At 40.1% G+C, this 25,116-nt stretch overlaps 1 protein-coding gene across 1 annotated transcript in view; it reads right to left on the bottom strand.

Moving 5' to 3' along the window:
* The window catches only part of LOC141297528 (disintegrin and metalloproteinase domain-containing protein 12-like), a 40,664-nt gene extending 16,071 nt beyond the window's left edge, over positions 1-24,593 (bottom strand). Inside the window, exons 1-9 of the mRNA XM_073827950.1 lie at positions 24,514-24,593; positions 22,055-22,232; positions 21,260-21,349; positions 19,753-19,948; positions 19,559-19,667; positions 15,615-15,813; positions 14,100-14,177; positions 4,494-4,602; positions 2,902-3,037 (exon numbers count right to left, since the gene is read on the bottom strand). Of these exons, the coding sequence (XP_073684051.1) occupies positions 2,902-3,037; positions 4,494-4,602; positions 14,100-14,177; positions 15,615-15,813; positions 19,559-19,667; positions 19,753-19,948; positions 21,260-21,349; positions 22,055-22,232; positions 24,514-24,593 (1,175 nt within the window). The remainder of the gene's footprint in view (positions 1-2,901; positions 3,038-4,493; positions 4,603-14,099; positions 14,178-15,614; positions 15,814-19,558; positions 19,668-19,752; positions 19,949-21,259; positions 21,350-22,054; positions 22,233-24,513) is intronic.
* Positions 24,594-25,116: the final 523 nt, after the last annotated feature.

Below are 25,116 nucleotides of genomic sequence, written 5' to 3'. Positions count from 1 at the left end.
CACTAAGGGTACCAGCCTCTCGGGACTGGTGTCTGGATTTACTTGAGGAACTAACTCGGAGTCCTGTAACAGCGAACTGGCAGGAAGCGCCGGAATTAGCTCCTCGGAAAACCCCCGCGGGGGTTGCGAACTCTCCAGGGCCGCTACGTTTCCGGGCGGACCAGCTAGAGGATGCTCGCGGGAGATAGCCGCGCCCTGTAACACTGGCAGGGTTAGCTGACTCATCTCCTGAGGGCCACGAAGGGGTCTGAAACCCGCACCTGGAGGTACGGTGCAAACCCCCTCGAGAGGGGCTGCCCTCAACGGCCCTGAACCACAACCGTCAGGGCCGCTTAGCCGAGGACTTCCTTGACTGGAGGACGACCCTCAGGTCAGGCCTCTTCGTCTTGGAAGCCCCCGACTTAGAGCGCTGCTTTCCGAGTCCCCTAGGCTGGGCCGGGGGAGCACGGGCGGCAACGCTCTGCTTTTGTGCCTCTCTATGGGAGCTCGTACACGGCTGAGGCTGCTTCTTAGATGGTGCAGCAGCCTCAGAGGAGAACACGCGGCGAGGAAGGAAAGTTCTGAACGCCGCCGCCTGCTTGCGGGCCTCCTGGTGCCTGGCCACAACGGTATCAACCGAAGCACCAAAGAGGCCAGATGGTTGCAGGGGGGCGTCTAGAAGCGTGACCCTGTCCTTGTCTTTTACGTCGGACAGGGTCAGCCAGAGATGCCTCTCCGCGGCCACCAGGGCTGCCATAGACCGCCCAACAGCACGGGCGGCCTCCTTGGTGGCGCGGAGAGCGAGATCTGCAGTTTTTTGCATCTCTGTAACGCTAACTTCCTCGCCGCTGCTGAACTCCTTCAGCAGGTCAGCCTGGTAGGCTTGCAGGATGCCCATGGTGTGAAGGCAAGACCCTGCTTGACCTGCTGCCGTGTATGCCTTACCCATCAGGCCAGAAGTGACTTTAAGGGGCCTGGTGGGCAAGGACGGAGCCTTCAAGGACGACGCCGAGCCGGGTGACAGATAGCCCGCAAGCGTCTGTTCAACCCGTGGCATCGTCCTATAGCCATTCTCCTCTGCCCCCCCCACATTTCCATAATTTTCAGCGGGGGAGAAAAGACGGGAGGAGTATGGCTTTTCCCACGATCTCGCTAGCTCTTGGTGGAGATCGGGGAAGAAGGGAAGGCTCCGTTTAGGAGGTGCTGACTTTGTCCGCAGGAAGCGATCATTTAATCGGCTTCGCTGCGGCTCATGTGATTGCTGTTGTTCTGCGGGCCATGTGATGTGTAATTTGGCTACCGCATTAGTCAGCACCTCTATGAGCTCCTCATAGTGAGGCGAGCGTGATGGCGGTTGTGGTTCCTCTGTAACACTTTCAATGTCAACCTCCTCGGAGGAAGACAAGAGGAACTCGGGGACCTCCTCCCGGGGGGAAGAAACCGCAGCGCGGGCTTCCACATCCAGGAGGAGATCGCTCGATCCGCTGAGTGAGGGCGGAGATAGGGGATCACCCGTCTCCATACCCTCCAGCAGATCGAGCTGCGAGCCCCACGAGTGCAGCCGCCGCTCCGCCTCGGCGGAAGCGGGGCCAGACCCACGGGGCACGCTAGTGAAAGCCCCCTCCTCGAAGAGGGCTTTCTGGGAGCGAAGCAGACGCACCGGCAGGCGTTCACAGTGCTCACAGCCAGCCTTTTCGAGGGCTGACTGTGCATGCTCCGCTCCCAAGCAGACCACACATAGACTGTGTGTATCCCCACCAACAATGAAGCGTTGGCAGGGAGGGACACACTGTCTATGCGGGCGCTTAACCACCATCAAACTCTTTTTCTTAATAGGTTGCAAAGATGCCATTCTACTCAAATAAAAGTGTGTCAAACTGGACACAAAAACAGCAGAAATGGCAAGACAGACACAGACACAGAGCGCTCTCGCTGAATGACAAAAGCTGCCGCCGGCTTCAAACGCACGTGCTTTATACTTCCTGGTTGGTGACGTCACCGCGCCTGTGACGTCACCCCCGTCATTCATTGGTTGTTAGACATAGTTCAGAGTGCGGCCCGCCAATGGCGTTCCCCATAGCGTTCCTGACGCGGCTCGAGTTCCCGGAAGGGAACCATAGTTTACTTTAGCAATTATTTCATTGCACCAGTTATCAATTGTTCTTATCTAAAAATAATAATTACGTAAATATTTTCTCTACGAAAAATACATATGACATAAATATATACTTATAATAAATATATATTTCTGTTACTATTAAGTATTATATATTTAAAAACAAAAAAACAAAACAAAAGGAAAATAAGATATATTCTCTAATAAGTTCTCTTTTTTGCAGTTTTGTTTCTCAAGTAAATTGATTTCATTTTAACGATAATTAGAAGTTCTTTACTGGAAAACAAGACAAAATGACTAATTAAAATGTGATTAATCTGTAGTATAATGAGAACTGGGGGTTAAACATGCTTAATTATCATCATGCTTAATCACAGTCATGACTACAAAAAAATTAATGGTCCTAAAATAAGTTATTTTTTTTTATGAAAAAAAAGCCCTCCTGAGATTCTCTTCCCTAGTAAACTGTCAATTTAATTGCTAAATGGAAATAACATACATCCAATGTAACATTACCAAAGTTAAGCCATTCCCAGCATGGTTATGGGATTGTAATCGTGCAAATAAACCCACATATCAACACATATTTTAGGAACTTGTTCCACCCTCATTAACAATATGACTTATTGCAACACACAGAAGTCAGCCAATCACAACACAACTCATTTACATATATAATTCTAAATGATACTGTAGCAAAAACAGTCTGTTTAATTCTAAGGGTCAGATATAGAGCAAAATGCTCATGAAAAAACTAATTATGACTAATTATGGCATTGCTAAATTCAGCTGTGCAGGTTTAATACCTTAGTTTTTCAATGGTGTTCTTCTTATTGCTGAAGAACAAACTGAGCAGAGTTTTCCTCTTAATGCACGCGATTATTCCAACACACAGCAGACACAGAAACGCCACCAGGATGCCTACCATCACAGTGCTGCTGTCTGCACGTACAGAGACACACAAACACATTGGTGAATTAAGTAGACACTGTTGAAGAGCATTATAATAAATCAAAGATATACAGTATGTCACCAAAAGTGAGTACACCCCTCATATTTCAGCAACCACTTTACTACATCTTCTCAAGGGACAATACTATAGAAATGAAACTTGGATATATTTTAGAGTTGTCAATGTGCAGCTTGTATAGAAGTATAGATTTACTGTCCTCTGACAATAACTCAACATACAGCCATTATTGTCAAAATAGCTGGCAACAAAAGTGAGTACACCCTGAGTGAACTTGACCAAAGTGTCAATATATTCTGTTAGCACCATAGTTATCTGGTACTGCCTTAATCATCCTGGCGATGGAATTGACCAGAGCTGCACAGGTTGTTGCTGGGATCCTAGTCACATGGTGCTTCTCCACCTTATGCTTGAGGATGTCCCACATGTGCTTAATAGGGTTCAGGTCTGGAGACATACTTGGCCACCCCATCACCTTCATCTTCCTCAGCAAGGCAGTTGTCATCTTGGTGGCGTGTTTGGGATCATTATCATGTTGGAAAACTGCAGTTCGGCCTAGTTTCTGGAGGGAAGGCATCATGTTCTACTTCAGAGTGTACAGTACATAATGGAATCCATGTTTCCTTCAATGAACTGCAGCTCCCCAGTACCAGCAGCACTCATGCAGCCCCAGACCATGATGCTACCAACACCATGCTTGACTCTTGGTACCCCTCAACAGGGCATCGCCACACATGCTGGACACCATCTGAGACAAACAAGTTTATCTTATACTCTCATCAGAACACAGGACATGGTTTTAGGAATTCATGCTCTTGGTTGTCTTCAGCAAACTGTTTGCAGGCTTTCTTGTGAGCCAGCTTCAGATGAGGGTTCCTTCTGGGATGACGCCTTTGCAAACAGACTTGGTTCTGCACCTGACGGACGGAACGAGTGCTCAACTTAGTTGATCAACCTCTGCAAGGCCTGTTCTGAATGGAACCCATCTTGGAAAACCTCTGTATGATCCTGACCACTTTAGTGTAACTCTTTGCCATGAGATGCCATGTTGAACATCCAGTGGTCAGAAAGAGAGAATTGTACTTAAAAGCGCCTAATTTTAACTGCTCTAATACAAGATACACAACTTTGTATGGTCCTGTCAAGCAGACAAAAACATAAACATGTTGAATAGGACATGTGGCTTTGCATTAAACAACATACTGCTGTTATCACTTTTGTTGCCAGCTATTTTGACAATAATGGCCATATGTTGAGTTATTTTCAGAGGACAGTAAATCTATACTGCTATATAAGCTGCACATTGACTACTCTAAAATATATCCAAGTTTTATTTCTATAGTATTGTCTCTTGAGAAGATATACTAAAATGGTTGCTGAAATGTGAGGGGGGGAATTCACTTTAGTGGGATACTGTACATTTAATACCTGTTGGTCTCATAGGGCCGCTGTCCATACTGCCTCCAAACCCAGCTTTATCACAGAACGGAGGAGCCCACAGCGACTCACAGTGACAGTTCTTATTATTATTACAAACCTGCATATGAGACACAAACACACAAAATTATTTTTCATTAGATATTTTGGGATGAAATATGACCTGAACATGTTATCCTCTGATTCCCCTCCAAAACCCTCAGTTTAACTGCTAAATGGAAATTAATTAATTGCGTTTTACAAATGCAAACATGGTACAGAATACAGGTAACAAATTATTCAATGTCCAGCTTTGTCTTTATTGGTCCGTGTGTGAGTGTGTTTGCTGAGCGGTCGTCATGTCCTGTGTGCTGTAAGTCTGTAAAAGCACCTCCTCAACATCTACCGAAGCACTCAAACACTTCCTCTTTCCTCCATTTGGCAGCGTTTGTTTCTGGTTCTTCTCTCTTGGCGCTGATGAGCCGCAGATGTTGGATTTAGTAGAACATCTTGATCTAATCTGGAGATCCGTGAGCTCATTCATGGACTTCCACTATCTGTTTCTCACTATCTGTAACCAATCCGACCTCTTCTTCAAGAAGACTCCATTCATTCATTGTGATATCCTTCATAACGCTGGAGCTAATACACATTCGCTCTGTCAGGTTTCACCCCTCGGTATTTACAAAGATCTCATCTGGACTCATTTTGACTGTAATCTAAACATGCTTTGCTTAATTAAATGAAGGTTTGACATGTAAAAGTATAGCCTGAGACTATGTGGAAATTAAGCTTTTGAACCTGGATCCATCATGAACTCATGGATCCATCCATCTTATGTTTCAGTATTTATATTTGTATTAAATATATGTGTAAGTCTTACATTACAATATGAAAGAGATTGACTTGAAATACAGGTTCACAAAGTGGCGTTTAGTTGCATTCAAGTCAGAATTACTATAATTATGTTCAGCATAACAAGAACTATTTCTTGAAATCATATTGTGAATTAGCAAAATGTTTCTTATTCTCTGAGTATTTCCATTCAGTCAAAATGTATTACAATAACAGCAACAAGTAATTACTATAATTTTGTGTTTCTAACTTGTAAAAATCATATTCACATCATAGCCAAACACATAATTACGAACTGGACACTCAAATTCTCATTAAAGCGCTGACTTTGATACATGTGAAAACAAACAAAACGCTCTGTTTATGCAGTTTTGCTTTCCAAGTAAATTCATCTTGTTTTAAAAACATTTAGATGTGCTTTTTAGGAAAAGACAAAACGCTGATTAAAATCATGATTAATTAATGGTAATGGGAATTGGAAGCTTAAATATATTATCATAAAATGTCCAATTAGCAATTAAACAGAGTTTAATAAGGATGCAAATTTCAAGATAAACATACAAAAATTTAGTTGTAACAGTAATAACAGTACATAAATGTAAATATATGAAGAATATGATTTAAATATCCAAGCATCATTTCAATATCTTTGTCAAAGCAAATATGTAAAGGAATGAATTAGTTAAAAATAAATAAGGTCATATGTCATCCAAATATCTCAAGAAAAAAAAAATTTGATTATATTTTATTTTTAATTAAAACAAATATATCTTTTGGCTTTATTTTTTTTTTTTAAATAATTAAAGTAAATTATGACTTGGACATGTTTTGTTGAGTAAACCTCCTAACATAAATAAATAAATAAATAAATACATACAGAAATTAAGTCATATTTTATCACAATATCTCAAGCAAACAAAACGTCTCAGGTTACGTAGGTAACCCTAGTTCCCTGAGGACAGGGAACGAGACGCTGCGTCCTGGTTAGGACACTTTGGGAACTGCCTTCAGCGTGACCGGTTCTGAAGCTTTTATGAAACAACGGCAATGAACTTGACATTGACCGGCGCCAGCCCATGACGTCATTAACAAGGCGCCTGCTAGTATAAAAGGGCGCTTGTGAATGCATCAACCATCTTTTTGTATGATGGAGACGTAAGTGGGGCCCGAAGCATGGCTACGAGACGCAGCGTCTCGTTCCCTGTCCTCAGGGAACTAGGGTTACCTACGTAACCTGAGACGTTCCCTTCCGGAGGGAACTCTACGCTGCGTCCTGGTTAGGACACTTTGGGAACGATATACCAACACCGCCATGCTGAGGAGTAAGTGAACAACTGACTGATTGAGGAGTCAAGAAGGAAATCACTCCCCACTACCGGCGAAAATCGCTCGGGCCGACGTCACAGCTGGCTCGGCCACCCAAGCACGGAACTCCTAGGAGTGGAGGCCTGATACTTCTAAGCGAGAGTAGGCCTACCTACACTCACCGCCAGTAGTGAAGCTTACCCTTAAGCCTTCACACTAGACGGGGGTTCTGAGGAGCGGAGGCTCTAAAGAGACTCTCTAATCGAGAGAAAGCCTAGCAACACTCTGTGCTTGCGGGGAACTCTGGGAGTGGAGGTCAGAGACCTAACTACACTCAACACTGGAGGTGATCCATGAGGCTCCAGGAGCCTAAGCAATAGAACCACTTAAGTGGAGTTCTCAGGAGAGTGGAGGCTTCTGCAAGAAGACTCTCTAGATGAGAGGAAGCCTAGCGACACTCGATCCTATAGTGCTGTCTGTAGTGGAGTTGGAAAAACCCAGGGGTTTTTAGAACCAGCTCTAGAATGGGAACGGAGGATAATGCGTAACCCATACCATACAGGATTTTACAAAAGAACCCAACCTTAGGGGGGAATCTTTACCACTCATGTGGATTTTAGAAAGTGCCCAAGGACTTGCGTGTGCACTTACCACTTCACGTGGGTTTTTAAGGAGTGCTCAAAAGCTTCGCGTGAGTACTCACCACTATTGTGGGTTTGAGAAGGTGCCCAGAGCGTAGCGAGGGAAACACCATATAATTATCACAGGCGACAGCAAAGCCTGGAGCTTTGTAGCTCTGTAAGAGTGGAGGTCTCAAACATAAACCCTTGTATGAGGGGAGACCTGACTACACTCATGCTTGTAAGTACAGAGGCGGAGCTTCTGGGGAACGGAGGCTTCACAGAAGACTCTCTAGGGAGAGGAAACCTTGACAACGTTCACTCCACTAGCTCTCAGGAGTGGAGGTCTCAAAATAACCTCTTCAGTGAGGGGAGACCTGGCTACACTCACGCCAAAAGTACTGAAGGCGGAGCTTCTGGAGAACGGAGGCTTCACAACAGACTCTCAGGAAGAGAGGAAACCTGACAACGTTCAATCCACTAGCTCTTAGGAGTGGAGATCTCAATAACCCTTCGTGAGGGGAGACCTGACTACACTCACGCCTGGAGGGAAAGACTGGAAGCGGAGCTTCTGGAGAACGGGGGCCTCACCAGAGGGGAAGCCCCAACACGCTCAATCCGCCAGCTCTTTACGAGTGGAGGCCTCAACGCTCTAAGTGAGGAGAGACCTGGCTACACTCACGCTTGGAGGTACTAAAAACGGAGCTTCTGGGGAACGGAGGCCTTCATAGAGACTCTCAAAATGAGAGGAACACCTGACAACGCTCAACCTCCCAGCTCTACAGAGTGGAGATCTTACACCAAATATACAGTGAGGGGAGATCTAGCTACACTCACGTCTGAGAGTACCCGGAGCGGAGCCTCAGGGGAACGGAGGCTTCACAGAGACCCTCGGATGAGGGGGAAGCCTAGCAACGCTCAATCTCCTAGCTCTATGGAGTGGAGATCTCACCCAAATATTCTTAGTGAGGGGAGACCTAGCTACACTCAACGCTCAGAGAATACCAGGACTCACAGCAGGGCCCAAAGTGCTGAGAGCAGGGCCCTGCAGAGTGGAGGCTTTGCACGAATCTCACAGAGAGAGAAAGCCTGACAACACTCAGCCTTGATGAGCGGTATTCTATAGTCCCTAGCGAGAGATGCTCGAGAGTGGAGGTCTAAAAAATCTCACTGAGGGGAGACCTGGCTACACTCAACGCTACCAGTACATAAACCCACCTCACAGGATACTGTAAAGTGGAGGCTTCAAATCTAGAAAGAGAGAGCCTTACCAATACTCAGCTTTTGACAGAGAGCAAAAGCACCGAGCACAGCGGTTAGCGAGGCCTAGGCAGGCCTACCAGCTAGTGCCAAGGGTATGTACTTATCAGCGGAGCACTGAAGGGAGCGAAGGCTGCAACTGGACGGTTCTCATGTAAGAGAACACGCCTAACCGTCTTTAGTCTAACCCATGGGGAAGACCCAACCTACGACATGACGCCATAGGCGAAAAGGAGGTCTGAACAGCAGCAGCGAAGAGCGGAGGCTCCTACAGAGGGATTCTCAGTGAGAGGAAGCCTACAACACCCTGACAACGCTCACCGTGGCAGGAAAGTCTAGGAGTGGAGGTGCTAACCAACAAAGCTCACTAATGATGAGGGGAGACCTACTACACTCAGCCCCTAAATGCTATCTGGACAGGGCTGTAGGCGTCTACACAGGTTCCAGAGGTGGAGCCTGGAGGCCAAACCAGGGCAGCCGCCAAGGAGGGCCTAGCACTGTACGCTTCAGAGTATAGCGAGGCTCACGAGAGCCTACCAGCTACCAGCACTGTCCGAAACTGATAGAACTGTGAGAAACCAGTGTTAACAAGAAATCCTCACACTTAGGGGTTTCTAGCCTTTCCTCTCTCACTAAAGAAACTTCTTTCTTTCCCTATTAGACAGGGCCCTGGGGAGCGGGGCCTTAATGCACTGACTCACAACGAGAGGCAGCCCATGCGCTCAACCCTGGGTTGCACCTATCCTAACGGAGGGTGGGGAACCTACCCAAGCCTCCCGGTCTTCACACTCAGACGAGCGGAGTCTAAAGGGACTCTCACCACGGGACGGGGTAGACTACCGCACCCAGCAGGTGGGTGAACGTGCATCTGCAAGTTTGCCACCCTGAGCTCTATATGGCGGAGGCTCCAGGAAACACACTCTCACCCGTGAGAGGGAGCCTAACAACGCTTTAACCCCACAGGAGTTAACAGAAGTGGAGGTCTAGACACTATCTCAGATGGAGGGGAGACCTGGCTACACTTAACGCTCGGGGATATAGGGGCTCAAATTAAGGGGCCCAACTAAGTCTCACCCAAGCGGAGCTGGTAGACAAACATTACATACACACATAACACCCATTATGTCAGTTCGTATGCCGGGCCGTCAGAGTGCGATAGTAGCTTCATCATAGGCCCGGCCCCGGAGTTAAGAGGCCAGGAAGGCAGGCGGCCGAGCGAGCGCGAGGGGCAAAAGGAAGGGGACCTCAGGTACCCGATTCACGCCTGCTCTGACGCCGACGCTGGATCGTCTCCCTAAGATCCTGCTTCCTGTGCCGCGCATCACGCCTCCTCTGAGACCTGCTCCGTGGAGGTGGAGGGCCTCGAGTGGCCACACTAGCCACCTGGCCCTGCCTCCGGTCCTTAGGCCGGGACGGGCCAGGCTGTTCCTGGCGTTCGGGTGCGGGCGTGGACCGGCGAGGGATGAGTGATTTAAACGCTGCTGAGCGCGCCTTCGCCTCCCTGAACTTCTCGACCACCGTCTCAATGGATGTGCCGAAAAGTTCGGAAGGTGAAACCGGGGCATCGAGGAGAAAGCGTTTCTCTTTCTCCCCGATGTCCATGAGGTTCACCCACAGATGCCTCTCTGTGGCCACCAAAGCAGACATAGCCCGACCGACCGCGGTCGCTGTCTGTCTGGTGGCCCTCAGAGAGAGATCGGTGGTGCGGCGCAGCTCAGTCACCTCCTCTGGGGAAAGCCCCATGCCCTGGTCCAAATCTTTGAGTAGATCGGCCTGGTACGCCTGCAACACCGCTACAGTGTGCAGAGCAGCACCGGCCTGACCCACAGCCGCGTATGCCCTACCGTTCAGCCGCGATGTCTCCTTCAGCGGCTTATTTGGCAGGGTTGGAGCCGTAAGTGTCGACATCCCTCCTGATGAAAGATACGCAGCCAGGGTATCTTCCACCGGAGGCATCGACACGTACCCGTGCTCACGCATTCCCTGGACATCAGCATAATTAACATGCTGATGTCTGTTAATGCGGGCCGAGTACGGTTTATCCCATGCCTTTTCGACCTCAGTATGGAGGTCAGAAAGGAATGGGAGGCTCAAAGGAGGTGGCCGTACATGGCCAGGAAGATATCTCTCACCGAGCCGACCGTGAGAGACCTCTTCCTGTGCGCGCCGCCACGGCAGATCTAACCTCGCGGCGGCGCGCCCCATGACGTCCATCAGCTCCTCATACGCGGGGCAGGAGGGCTGGACGGGCTCAAAAGACTCATCTTCGCCCATCTCAGCCTCTTCCTGCTCGCCCTGGCTAAGAGCCAACAGAGCACTTGCCGCTGGATCTGAGGATGTGAGAGATAACACATCCTCTTCCAGCAGCGCGTCCTCGTCTCCCGCTGGCGAGCGTGAGAGACGCACGCCTCTCTCAAACTCATCAGCGAGCTCCACCTGCGAGCCCCATGATCTCAGCCGCCGGGCAGCCTCGGCTGCCGCGGGACCAGAGCCGCGTGGGGCAGATGGATGTCCCGATTCCCTCGAGAAAAGGGACAAACGAGAACGGAGCTTTCTAATAGGAAAGCCCTCACAATGGACGCACTCCGCCCCCTCAAGGACGGAGCGCGCGTGCTCCTCACCCAAACATATGACGCACAAACTGTGTGAATCATCCGGTGTCAGACTCCTCTGACACGGATCAGCACACTTTCTGAAACGTTTACCTCCGGGCGTTGCCATCATACTCACGCTTAGAACAAGGTGATCTGAAGAACAAAAAGATGGTTGATGCATTCACAAGCGCCCTTTTATACTAGCAGGCGCCTTGTTAATGACGTCATGGGCTGGCGCCGGTCAATGTCAAGTTCATTGCCGTTGTTTCATAAAAGCTTCAGAACCGGTCACGCTGAAGGCAGTTCCCAAAGTGTCCTAACCAGGACGCAGCGTAGAGTTCCCTCCGGAAGGGAACATTATTTTCATTAGATTTTATTAATGTATATTATTATTATTATTATTATTATTATTATTATTATTATATTAATTTATATACATTTTCTTTAGGATTTTTTAATGATTAAAAAGAAGTAATGACCTGGATAAGTTTTGAATAAACTCCCTAAAATAAATGAAGAAATAAATACATAAGGTCATATTTCATCCCAATACATAAAGAAAAAATATATAAATTTTCATTAGACTTTAATGTGAAAAAAAAGATATAATAATAATAATAATACATATTAATATTTGATACAAAAGTGTTGATCATTTTTGTTGATAATAATTGAACAGGTTTTGTTGAGTACATTTTCAATAGATTCTAAAACAATAACAAATAAGTAATTATTATTATATTAATAAATATATAAATTATTCATTTTGTTTTGTTGAATACACTCCCTAACAGACTTTCAATTTAATTACTAAACAGAAATAAAACTCTTTCATTTTATAAATAAAAAACAGATATATAGGTAGAAAATCATTCAGCATCCAGCTTTTCAAAGGGGTTACAATATTGTAAAACTAACATATTGGATTTCTCTAAAGCTGCTTTAAAATAATATGCATGCTATACATATGACTTTGACTTGAATTATTCATGCAGTCATGCACTTTGCCATCCTTATTAAAAGAAATCACACTAAGCCCAGTTTAACATTATGAGTGCAGCCATAAAAATGAATAATTTATGAGACTGAGGACAAGACGACGAGCTGTCATCATTTAATTATGGAAATCCTGTCATGAGTGTCACACAAGATTCATCTGATCAAGAACATTTCTACACTGTATGAGCTACTGGAGTTGATACGTAGGTCTGAGATGAAACTGCTCTGTTATGAGATCAAATTGAGATGGATTTCTGAGTGAAACTGTAGAGTCAGACAGATACAATCAAGCCTGAAATTATTCATACCCCTGGCAAATTCTGACTAAAGTTACTTTTATTCAAGCAATTTTTTTTGACCAGAAATGACTCATGCTTCTCCCAAAAGATAATAAGACAATGTACAAGAGGCATCATTGTGGAAAAAAAAAAATATTTATCAGCCTTTATGTACATTTGAACAAAAAGTGGCATGTCCAAAATTATTCATACCCTTTGCAAACTGTCACAGTCTATGGGAAAATCCAAAGTTCTATACCATTCCAAATAGTCCAAGCTGTTCTAAAGCATCCTAATTACCCTGATTCTGTCACAGTTTTAGCAGGTTGAAGAGTGGATATGATGAGGCAGGACCCGGTGTAAAATAACACTGCTATTTATTAAAGAAAAGAAACGTAGAACATGGAGCTGAAACAAACAGAAGCAACGTTATCGACCGACACTGGGGTGTGAACTGACACAGACTTAAATACACAACAAACAGGGCGCGGTTACAAACGAGATAACAGGATGACGAGGGGGAAATACAAATATGGGCATGACTGAACCAAAAGAACATGAACCAAAAGGACTAAACCATATGAATAGGAAACATGGGGGGAAAAACACTAGGAAAACATGACAGAAACACAACTAAATCCTGACAGATTCATTGGGAGCTGTTTTGTCAACAGCTGTTTTAATCAACTCAACAGGTGAAAAACAGAAGCTCTCTGCTGTTGGTTTTTGGACAGTCATGGCTAAGACAAAGGAGCTCACTGAGGAACTGCGACTGCGCATTGTGGCAAGTCAGGAAAGGGCTATAAGACCATATCTAAATGTTAAACCAAGGAGGACACCAGTTCTCCAGATAAGGCACACAAAAGCCCACTTGGCCTTTGCAAATGCTCATCTGGACAAAGAAGAAGCCTTCTGGTCTTCTGTTTTATGGTCAGATGAAACAAAAATTGAACTGTTTGGCCACAATGATGTAGCCTTCATTTGGTGTAAAAAAGGAGAAGCCTTCAACCCTAAGAACACCATCCCCACTGTCAAACATGGTGGAAACCTAATGTTTTGGGGGTTGTTTTTCAGCCGGTGGACCAGGGAACCTAATCACAGTGAACAGCACCATGAAAAAGGAGCAATACATCAAAATTCTCAACAACAACATCAGGCAGTCTGCAGAGAAACTTGGCCTTGGGCACCAGTGGACATTTCAGCACGACAACGACCCAAAACACACAGCAAAAGTGGTGAAGAAATGGTTAGCAGACAAAAACATTAACGTTAAGTCCTGACTTAAATCCAATTGAGAATCTGTGGAGGAAGCTAAAGATCAGGGTGATGGCAAGGAGACCCTCCAACCTGAAAGAGTTGGAACTCATCGCTAAAGATGAATGGGCAAAAATACCAGTGGAGACATGCAAAAAGCTGGTCAGCAATTATGGGAAGCGTTTGATTGCTGTACTAGCCAATAAAGGCTTTTCTATTGATTATTGAGAAGGTTATGAATAATGGCATGGCACTTTTTGTTCAAATGTAAATAAAAGATGAGAAATAATTTTTTCCACAATGATGCCTCTTGTACATCGTCTTGTTATCTTCTGGGAGACGCCTGTGTCATTTCTAATAAAAAAAAAAAAACTTGCTGGTTGAATAAAAGTAACTTTAAATCATAATTTGCCAGGGGTATGAATAATTTTGGGCTTGACTGTATATACTCACCCCGTGTCCACTGCACTTGGCCGAACAGTCGTGAACCCCGAGCACACTGATGTTCTGACACTGTCTGTTTAGACACATCTATAGACACAGACAGAAAGAGAGTAATGATTGACAGCTCAACTCCACCCAAACATACTGGCATGATCCATTTTAATGTCCTCACAGCAGCAAATGACAAAAAAGTGTCTCATGCTGTGTATGTCACACACAATTCAGTCTAACACACATTTATTGGTTTATAACTTCTTTTTATTTATACTATGATGTCAGGGTATTTTCCAATTATGTTAGGATGTAACCAATGAGGCCACTCTTTCCCTAGTTAACAACCCTGATTTCATTCATGACTCAATTTTGACTCAATATGCAGTTATTGCATTTTGCATTGCATGGCACCAACATTTTCTATTGATTTTGATAAAGAATTATAATGATATCAGATCAGGGTCGGAAATATAGATTGAGGCAAAAGATCAACGGTGTAAACTTTGCCTATTCTATTCTAGACATATCTAGTCATGGGAAACCTGAGGCAAAAAATAGTGCTGAGTTTTATACATGTATGTAAATATGAGTTTAGAAAATCTATAAAGAGCCTAATTTACATACAAATATGATGTTTTGCACAATTTCAGCACATTTATTGTGTTGAAATTGTGTGAAAAATTGCCTATGAATTTATATAGATATAAAAAAAAACTTAAAGAAGTTTCTTATGCTTATCAAGGCTGCATTTATTTGATCACAAATACTGAAAAAACTGTAATATTGTTAAATATTATTTCAATTTAAAATAACTGTTTTCTAAGTGAATATAGTTTAAAATTTAATTTATTCCTGTGATGCAAAGATGAATTTTCAGCATCGTTACTCCAGTCTTCAGTGTCACATGATCCTTCAGAAATCATGTAAAAAACAGTTTCCAACATCAATCGTAAAAGTAATAAATCAGCATATTAGAATGATTTCTGAAGGATCATGTAACACTTAGGACTGCAGTAATGATGCTGAAAATTCAGCTTTGATCACATGAAAAAATTGCATTTTAAAATATTTTAAAATAGAAAACCATTATTTTAAACTGTAATAATATTTCACAATATTATTATTTTTTTCTGTATTTTGATCAAGTAAATGCAGCCTTGATGAGCAGAAGAGAATTCTTTAAAAAACATTACAAATCTTACTGATCCTAAACTTTTGAGTGGCAAAAATACTAAGATAAAAAAAAATGTAAAAATGCCCCTGAAAATCAATTCTGGGGATCAAATATTATCTAATAATTCATAATAATTATTTGCAAAACCAGACAAACCTAAAGCTACCCATTAAGATAATAAAATAATAATATTAATCAACATAAGGTCTAGTTTCATTCAGAATACCCTAGAAACCACATAACAATGCACCCATTCTGCAGTCCTGCAGTCATTGATCTACATGAACATGATCTGAACAAGCTTAACTTACATTAAAAAAAGCGATACTCATTTTCTTTTTATTTACTCTCTTTACCATATTTTCTCCACACTTGGTGCCGGTGAGCACGAGGCCCGGATCCGGCATGTCATCTCCCAGATACACATGAGTCCCACGGCAGAGGATACGCCCTCCTTCCTGGAGCGGGATGTTGGTTTCTATGGAGACGGCATTGGTGCCAATCACTGGCCGGTTGGCTCCGCCCTGACACTGGATCTTCCCACATTTAGCATCTCTGAAAAAACAAGAAATAGAAACTATTTAAAATGCATATATTTACAAAAAGATGATTTGAGATTAAATAAAAAAATAATTAAATAATAATAAATATAAATATATATTTATATATATGTGAATATACACTACCAGCAAAAACAGTAAAATTGTGAAATATTTTTACTATTTAAAATAATTGTTTTCTATTTCAATATATTTTAAAATGTAATTTATTCCTGTGATCAAACCTACATTTTCAGCACCATTACTCCAGTCTTATCTGAAAAAAAAAAAAACACTTTTGTAACATTATACACCATACCATTCAAAAGCTTGAAGTCAGTATAATTTATTTATTTATTTATTTGGGAAAGAAATTATAGAATTATTACTTTTATTTAGCAAGGATGCTTTAAATTTATCATAAGTAATAATAAAGACATTTATAATGTTACAAAAGATTTCTATTTCAGATAAATGTTGTTCTTCTGAACTTTCTATTCATGAAAGAAACTTGAAAAAAATTCTACTTAGCTGTTTTCAACATAATAATAAAAAATGTTTTTTACACTGCAAATCAAAATATTAGAATGATTTCTGAAGGATCGTGTGACAAGTAATGTTGCTAAAAAATCAGCTTTGAAATCACAGGAATAAATTAAAGTTAAATAATATATTCAAATAAAAACAGTTATTTTAAATAGTAAAAATATTTCGAAATTTTACTGTTTTTGCTGAACTTTGGATCAAATAAATTGCAGGCTTGATAAGACTTTTTTAGAAAACATTACAAATCTTACTGTTCAAAAACGTTGACTGGTAATGTATATTACAAATAAACAAACAAATTTGTTTTAAGTTTTTATATTTTATTTTTTACATTTAGCCTTGATTTTATTTGATTTTTTATTGATCTGACATAATATTATTTTCAAAAATATATAATAAATAATATTTATTTATTTATTTGCATTTTATTTTTTACATTTAGCCTTGTTTTTTCCATTTTGGATTGTGAACTTATCTAAAATTGACTAACTTTTCCAGTAACTAATAGCTCCCATGTTACGAATCAAAGAGTTTCCCAGACTGACACATATGCAGTGTTTTCACAGCGCTGAAGTGTGTTTCCTCTGCTGAGGCTCGTGGTAATGGGACATACATCTTTGATTCCAATGCAGCCAAAACACAGAGAAATAATGAGGCATCCTCTCCACTAAAGACCAATTACTGCATTCAGAGGGCAGTTTCTCACGCAGCCGCGTCCAAAAAAGAAAGAAAGAGACAGACGGACGGACAGACAGACAGAGAGACAGAACGTGGCTTGAGTCCCTTTGGCCAAAATAAAGAGTCATTAGCAGCTGAAACGGTTTCTCCCTCCGTCTGTCCACTTCAGTCATTAAAATAATTACTACATCGATGATATGATCCGTGAAACACTTAATAAAGCAGCCAATCTGAACTCAATTAAACCAAAATGTATGACAGGTGTTACCTGCATATGTAAATTACTCTGACAGTTTCAATAGGCTACTATTCTCTTTCATTAAAAGACTTGTGTTGTTATTTGTTTGGCTGTTTTATCTCTTTCTGTGTGTGTGTGTGTGGATGAGTCAGTCAATAAAGAACAGGCTGGGAAGAAACTGATGAGAGAAAATCATTTAAACTTTAATTTAAATCTAAAATGTAATTTCAAGAGAAAAACACTCAAAGAGCTCAGAGGTTTTTGAAGGTGCTATTGATTTTCTGTTGTCCTAAAGTGCACTCGCAAAAGCAACAATCTTCCAAAAATCTGTAATATGCAATTTTGCATGAAATTAAATATAAAAATACTACCTTATAATTACATCTCCAAACTCCTTTATATCAAAGACCGGGGCTAGTTCTCACACTTTTCACTTTTTATTTCTGAAAGTACATTTATATTACACACCCAATAAAGACTCAAAAAAGCTTTTTATTACATGATTTGTTTGTGTGTGGTAAGATGTCACAATGGAAACTGCCTATTTAGCTAAATCTAAACAATTGTGAAAGAGTAAAAAATATAAAAAGTATGACAGAAAATTATGAAATTATTAGTTTGTCAAACATTATATTATAATAATTATTAATAAATTGTTTGGATTTTATAACGACCCAATACAAATGTGACAAACTGTCCTATAAAACAAAAACCATACATAAGTTGTTTTATTTTTTTTTATTTATGTGTTTATATTATTGCCTTTGTCTTTGAAAAATGCAACATCAGTTTTTTACGTGAAGTTTTATATTGTATTATTATAATATTTATTATTCATTATTATATTTATAATAATAATAATAATTATTATTATTATTATTATTATTATTATACTATTTATTATTATTTTAATTATTATTATTATTTATAATAATAATTATTATTATTAAGAATTTATATTTAATTCAATTCAATTCAATTCAATTCAATTCAATTCAATAATATGTTGAATATCACATTCGAATATTGCTCTGGCAATATTGAATATACATTTTATATTATTTATACTTTTTAATATTTATTATTATTATTATTATTATTAAATTCATAATTTATTATTATTTAGAATTTATATTTACTCAATATATATATATATATATATATATATATACACACACACACTACTTATATTATATATATAATATGTTAAATATCAAATATTCAAACATTGCTCTGGCAATATTAACCTCACACTTCATAATATTTATACTTTTTGTTAATATTTATTATTATTGTTAGTATTATTAGTAGTATTATCTTATTCATAATTTATTATTATTTAGAATTTATATTTTTCGCCTTTATAATAAATTGATTTATAATATATTGAATTTTACATAATCAAATATTTCTCAGGCAATATTGAACTCAAACTTTACTTATACTTTAATATTTATTATTACTATTATTGTTAGTATTATCATTATTATAAAATTCATATATTACGTATTATTATTTAGAATTTATATTTACTCTTAAGCAGATATATTAATAGTATACTGAATATCCCAATTAAATATTGCTTATTATTATTATTACTTTTTTTTTATTATTATTATTAACAATACATATATAATATATGCCAAAATCAGATTTCATGTGTCCAAATGTTAGATATACTGGATATAGATTATTCAAACTTTATATTATTTATACCTTTCTATATTTATTATTAAATTCAGAATTTATAATTATTCTTTCTATATTTAAACTCATATCGCTCTAGCAATACTGAAACAAAAATTAATAATAATAATAATAATAATAATAATTATTATTATTATTATTATTATTATTGTTGTTGTTATGTATAATTTTTACTTATTCTTCTTTTTTTTCTTAAATTGAGATTTATACATGATCTGAAAGCTGAATAAAAGCTTTCCATTGATGTATGGTTTGTTAGGATAGGACAATATTTGGCCGAGATAAAACTATTTGAAAATCTGAAATCTGAGAGTGCGAAAAAATCTAAATTCTGAGAAAATCGCCTTTAAAGTTGTCCAAATTAAGTTTTTAGCAATGCATATTACTAATCAAAAAAAGTTTCTATACATTTACAATAGGAAATTTACAAAATATCTTCATGGAACATGATCTTTACTTAATATCCTAATGATTTAGGCATAAACAAATAGATTGATGACACATACAATGTATTTTTTTCTATTGCTACAAATATACCTGTGCTACCTAAGACCTACGGTTTTGTGGTCCAGGGTCACATATTTTCTCTTACCGTGCTTCACATTTGGCAAATGATCCCTTTGTGTCTTTTCCACAATTTCCATACGGATCTCCCGCTGAGTTGACTCTTTCGAAACAGATTCCTGGAGCTGGTTTAGCCCCTGCCAGACACACACAAGCTTCTTCACATGTACTGAACACAGATCAGGGTATAGACAGATTCGCTGTCTGTGGCGCTGTACTCACCCTGTCCCCACAGTGTGATGCACTGCTGCTCGTGCGTCTGGCAGATGCCATTGTAACAATGTCCATCCACACCCTGACAGGTGTGTCCGTCATGCAGGTAAACATTAGCAGGACAGTGGGGATCAGCGCCCGTGCAAAACTCCGCAAGGTCACAGGAGTTACTGGACTCACGGCACGGAGTCCCTGCAAGCTTCAGCTACACAACAAACACATCATGATGAACGTATTAACAATAAAGTCCTTTAATATTTATTGTTCCTGGTTTAATTGTAACTGATTCATCAGTGAATGTTACTCTAAAGACTAAAAAAATTGTATTGCTTTAGAGTAATATGCACTTTCAGTTATTTTGTTTGGTTATTTAGGCTTATGTTTTAATAGCCAACTTATGTTAAAGGAGAAGTTCACTTCCACAACAAAAATTTACAGATAATGTACTCACCTCCTTGTCATCCAAGATGTTCATGTCTTTCTTTCTTCAGCTGTAAAGAAATAGTTTTTTAAGGCAAACATTTTAGGATTTCTCTCCGTATAGTGGACTTCTATGGTGCCCCTGAACTTCCAAAATGCAGTTTAAATGCTGCTTCAAAGGACTTTAAATGATCCCAGCCAGATTGGTCATTTTCTAAACAAACTGACAATTTATATACTTTTTAACCTCAAATTGCTCGTCTACAAAACTCTGTGTATTCTAGCTCAAGACAGTTAGGGTAGGTCTAAAAACTCCCATCTCATTTTATCCTCTGACTTTAAAATTATCCTACATTGCTGTTTTACCTTTCTCTGTAAAGGGCATTTGATCTTTGCATGTTCACTTTGTAAACACTGGGTCGGTACTTCTACAGCGATGTATGATGATTTTTAAGTTGGAGGCGAAAATGAGATGGGAATTTTTCGACATACCCTAACTGTCTTGAACCAGAATACACAGAGTTCAGGCAGAGCTAGGCAAGACGAGCATTTGAGGTTAGAAAGTATATAAATTGTATTTTTTTTTTTTTTACAAAATAATCAATCGTTTCGCTAGATAAGACCCTTCTTCTTTGGCTGGAAATGTTTCAAACCCTTTGAAGCTGCATTGAAACTGCATTTTGGAAGTTCAAATTCGGGGGCACAATAGAAGTCCACTATATGGAGAGAAATCCTGTAATGTTTTCCTCAAAAAACAATAATTTCTTGACTGAAGAAAGAAAGACATGAACATCTTAAGATGTTCATGAACATCTTAAGGTTTGTGAAAGTTTTTTTGAGGTAATATTTAATTCAGTATTTTGTATATTTATTTTAAAATACATTTAATAGCATTATATATTAAATTATTATAAAATATTTAAACATTTAATAAATGTTTCTGAATAAATGTCAACTTTAAGTTAAATAAACGCATAAAGTCCATAATTAAATGCATAAATAAATAATAGAACACATTTACTTTAAGTACATGAAATTAGCCAGGTATAAATGAATGCAACAAATAAAGTGAATTATAACGAATGTCAAAAGTTACCTGACAGTTTTCACAACACTGTCCATGCGCACATACAGCTTCCTCTTTCAGTGTGCATGTACTGGCATTACAGCAGGGATTCAGACACTCCTACAGAGACACAGATTCATAAGAGACACAGTTGAGAAACAATACCTCACCAAAAAAGTACATTTTGCTATATATTCAAATAGAACAGTTATTTTAAAATCGCAATAATATTTCCCAATTTTACTGTTTGTACTGTAGTTTTAATCAAATAAATGCAGCCCTGGTGAGCAGAAGACACTTTTTACAAAAGTATTTTTTTCTAATTGAGATGTGACTCAAGTACATCTGCATGTGTGTAAGACTCATGTCTAAATAATTTCCCAGATGCTTTTCTCTGACTGCTGGCTATGTAGAAATTCATAAATTGAACATGAGCACTGTTGACAGATGCATGGACACAAACATTGTACCTTTTGTCTATGCATTTTGCACTGCCAGCAACATTTCAGCAAAGGCATCAATGAACAGATTTACACCCTCAGGAAACACCTGAAGTGCTCAAGCACTAACATAAGCTTTTCTCTGCGGTCCTTGAAAAATCTCCTGGTCCAGAGTGGCAGATTCCTCTCATTCTCATGCTTCTTCTCACAGCGTGGTTGCAGAAAACACTGCAGAAACAGTTTATTTCGCTCGCTGCAGATTTGGAGGAGTGTTCGCTAATGATGCACGACTCACTGGAGAGTGTGAAAAATTTAAGCACAAGTGCAGTGCTTAAGGGAAGCATGTTTTTAAAAACTAAACATGCACACACAAGCTGTGACGTACCTCCACATCTCCGCAATCGCACTGCTCTCCCTCCTCGACGTATCCGTTTCCACATTTCTGGCCTCCGTAGAGCACTTTTACCTCTGGCATGTTGAACAAACACATGCCCACTCCTTTCTCCAAACTTGCGGCGAGATCCTTCTTACTGCATGTACTGAAGACGGTAGGAAAAGGATACCTGAAGGAAAGAAGAAATGATTTTAAAGATTTTGTGACATTCAACATATAACTGGACCATTTGGGCAGTGGAGGTCTTGCCAAGGAAATGACATCATCCTGTAAGTGCTGACTGGCACGAGGACCAATGAAACAAGTCCCAGAGGAGAAAACAGCAACAGATAAGAGGTATTTATGAGTCCTGCGAAATCACACTGACTGTTTCACCAGAGCTGTAAATTGGAGGCAGCGGGAACTGTGTGTATGTGCAGGATAACACTTCATATTACACATGGTTTCATTTGGACTGAATTATCCAACAAACCAAGAATCTAATAGACTGGTTGGTGTTCATTTGTAGTGTTTGCATATGGAAATATCACTATAACAACCTAGAAATCACATAGCAATGCACACACACAAAAACAACTACAGAAAAACATGTTAGAAGCTGCCTAGTAACACCCTAGCAACCACTCACAACAAAACACTCAAGAAACACAGAGAAAGGACCCACAATGCTCAAGCAGCCACATCATGTTAAAATCACTTAGAAACACCAAACCCACATTCTAAAAAACACTCAGTACAACTACTGCAACCACTTACAATTACTTGGCAATGACATAGCAACATGTTAAAAAACACTCACTCAGAACACTACAACAACCACATAGCAACGCCCTAGCAGCCACATTCTAAAAACACTTTTACCACTTATAATGCCCTGACAGCAACATAATGTTATGATTATTCAGAACACCAAAGCGACGCCTTAGCAACCACTCTTAACATGTTAAAAACACTCAGAACACTACAGCAATCACATAGTAACCCCCTACAATTAATAGCAACATGCTAAAACACTTACAACACCAGAGCAACTCCCTAGTAACCACTCCAAAACAAAGTAAGCACCCACAATGCCCAGGCAATATAGCAACAAGTAAAAAAAACACCCAGAATGGCATAGCAACCACCCACAACATTCTAAAACACCACAGCAACTCCCTAGTAACCACTTGCCACATAGCAACAACCCACAGCACTCAGACAATAAAACAATGTTAAAACAACAAACATTCTAAAACACTTAAAACAGCATAACAACTCTCTAGTAACCACTCACAACACAACGACCACCCACAATGTCAAGGCAACATAGCGCTATGTAAAAAACACTCAAAAAGCAACAACAACCACATAGCAACTGCCTGGCAACCAACCACAAACATTCTAAAAACACTTAAAGTGCCATAGCAACTCCCTAGAAACGACTCACAACATAACCACCCATGATACTCAGGCAGCATATTAAAAACACTCAGAATGCCATAGCAACTGCCTAGCAACTACCTACAAACATTCTAAAAACTCTTGAAACACCATAGCAACTCCCTAGTAACAACTCACAACATAACCACACACAATGCTTAGGCATTATAGGAATGTTAAAAACACACAGAATACCATAGCAATCACTGATCAACTGCCTAGCAACCACACACAAACATTCTAAACACACTTACAATGCCTTAGCAACTCCCTAGTAATCACTCACAATATAACAACCACTCACAATGCTCAGGCAAAATAGCAACATGTTAAAAACAACCAGAATGCCATACTGTAGCAACTGCCTAGTAACCACCCACAAAGATTCTAAAAACACTTAAAACACCATAGCAACTCTCTAGTAACCACTCACAATACAACGACCACCCACAATGTCTAGGCAACATAGCACTATGTAAAAAAAAAACACTCAGAAAGCAACAACAACCACATAACAACTGCCTGGTAACCAACCACAAACATTCTAAAAACACTTAAGGTGCCATAGCAACTCCCTAGTAACGACATGACATCACCACCCACAACACTCAGGCAAAATAGCAACATGTTAAAAACACCCAGAATGCCATAGCAACTGCCTGGCAACCATCCACAAACATTCTAAAACACTTAGTAACCACTCACAACATAACAGCCACCCATAATGCTTTTTCGAACGCACAAACCTTTTATTTTTTCAAAAAATGTAAAACTCTAGTTCTAAAGTACTTAGTTTTGTTTCCCCCAAGACACAGAAACACTTCCACGCATGGTGGAGATGATTTCACCACAATTACACACACACTCACACACACATACAGTAAAAGTGGCCCACAAATCTGCTCCGAATATCATTGCACCCCTGCAGAGCATAACAAAATGTTTCGCCGCGGCGTCTACATGATGAAATCCCAAGTTTACAAACAACCCAACAGCCAGAGAAATTACAGCCCTCGTTTGTGACTGACAGCGACGTGAGAGCTCCCAGAGAGAAGCATATGGTGCATATTATGATGCTGGCTGATGAGCTCATGATGGTGAAAGCCATCTGTGATCAGAGAGGGTTTTTAGAAGGATTTAGGGATGAGGGTGATTGTAGGACTCGATGCAGGTGTGAATCATTGCAGTCGGCTGGTTTCAGTAACACACTGAATGCTACATTACTAAACATCCTGATGAATTAAATCAGTATGATTGCTTGAATTACAACACATGCTGTAGATCTGGAGGTTGAGTGTTAATCACAGACACTCAGTTCCTTTATTATCCAAAATGACTTATTCTATGAATATTATGACTATTTGCACTGCGTCCTACATTAAATAAAATTACTTTTGGATTTGAAAAATTGGGTTTGCAGCAAATCGGAATATTAGAATGATTTTTGAAAACTGCAGTAATGATGCTGAAAATTCAGCTTTGAATCGCAGAAATTAATTACATTCTAAAACATATTGCAATAGAAGACAGTCATTTTGAATTGTAATAATATTTCACAATTTTACTGTTTATACTGTATTTTTTATCAAATAATTGCAGCCTTTGTGAGCATTAGAGGTCGACCGATATTG

The sequence above is a fragment of the Garra rufa genome, chromosome 22 (assembly GCF_049309525.1).
Source record: "Garra rufa chromosome 22, GarRuf1.0, whole genome shotgun sequence".
NCBI classification, from domain to species: Eukaryota; Metazoa; Chordata; class Actinopteri; order Cypriniformes; family Cyprinidae; genus Garra; species Garra rufa.
This window is presented reverse-complemented; position numbering and strand designations above follow the sequence as displayed.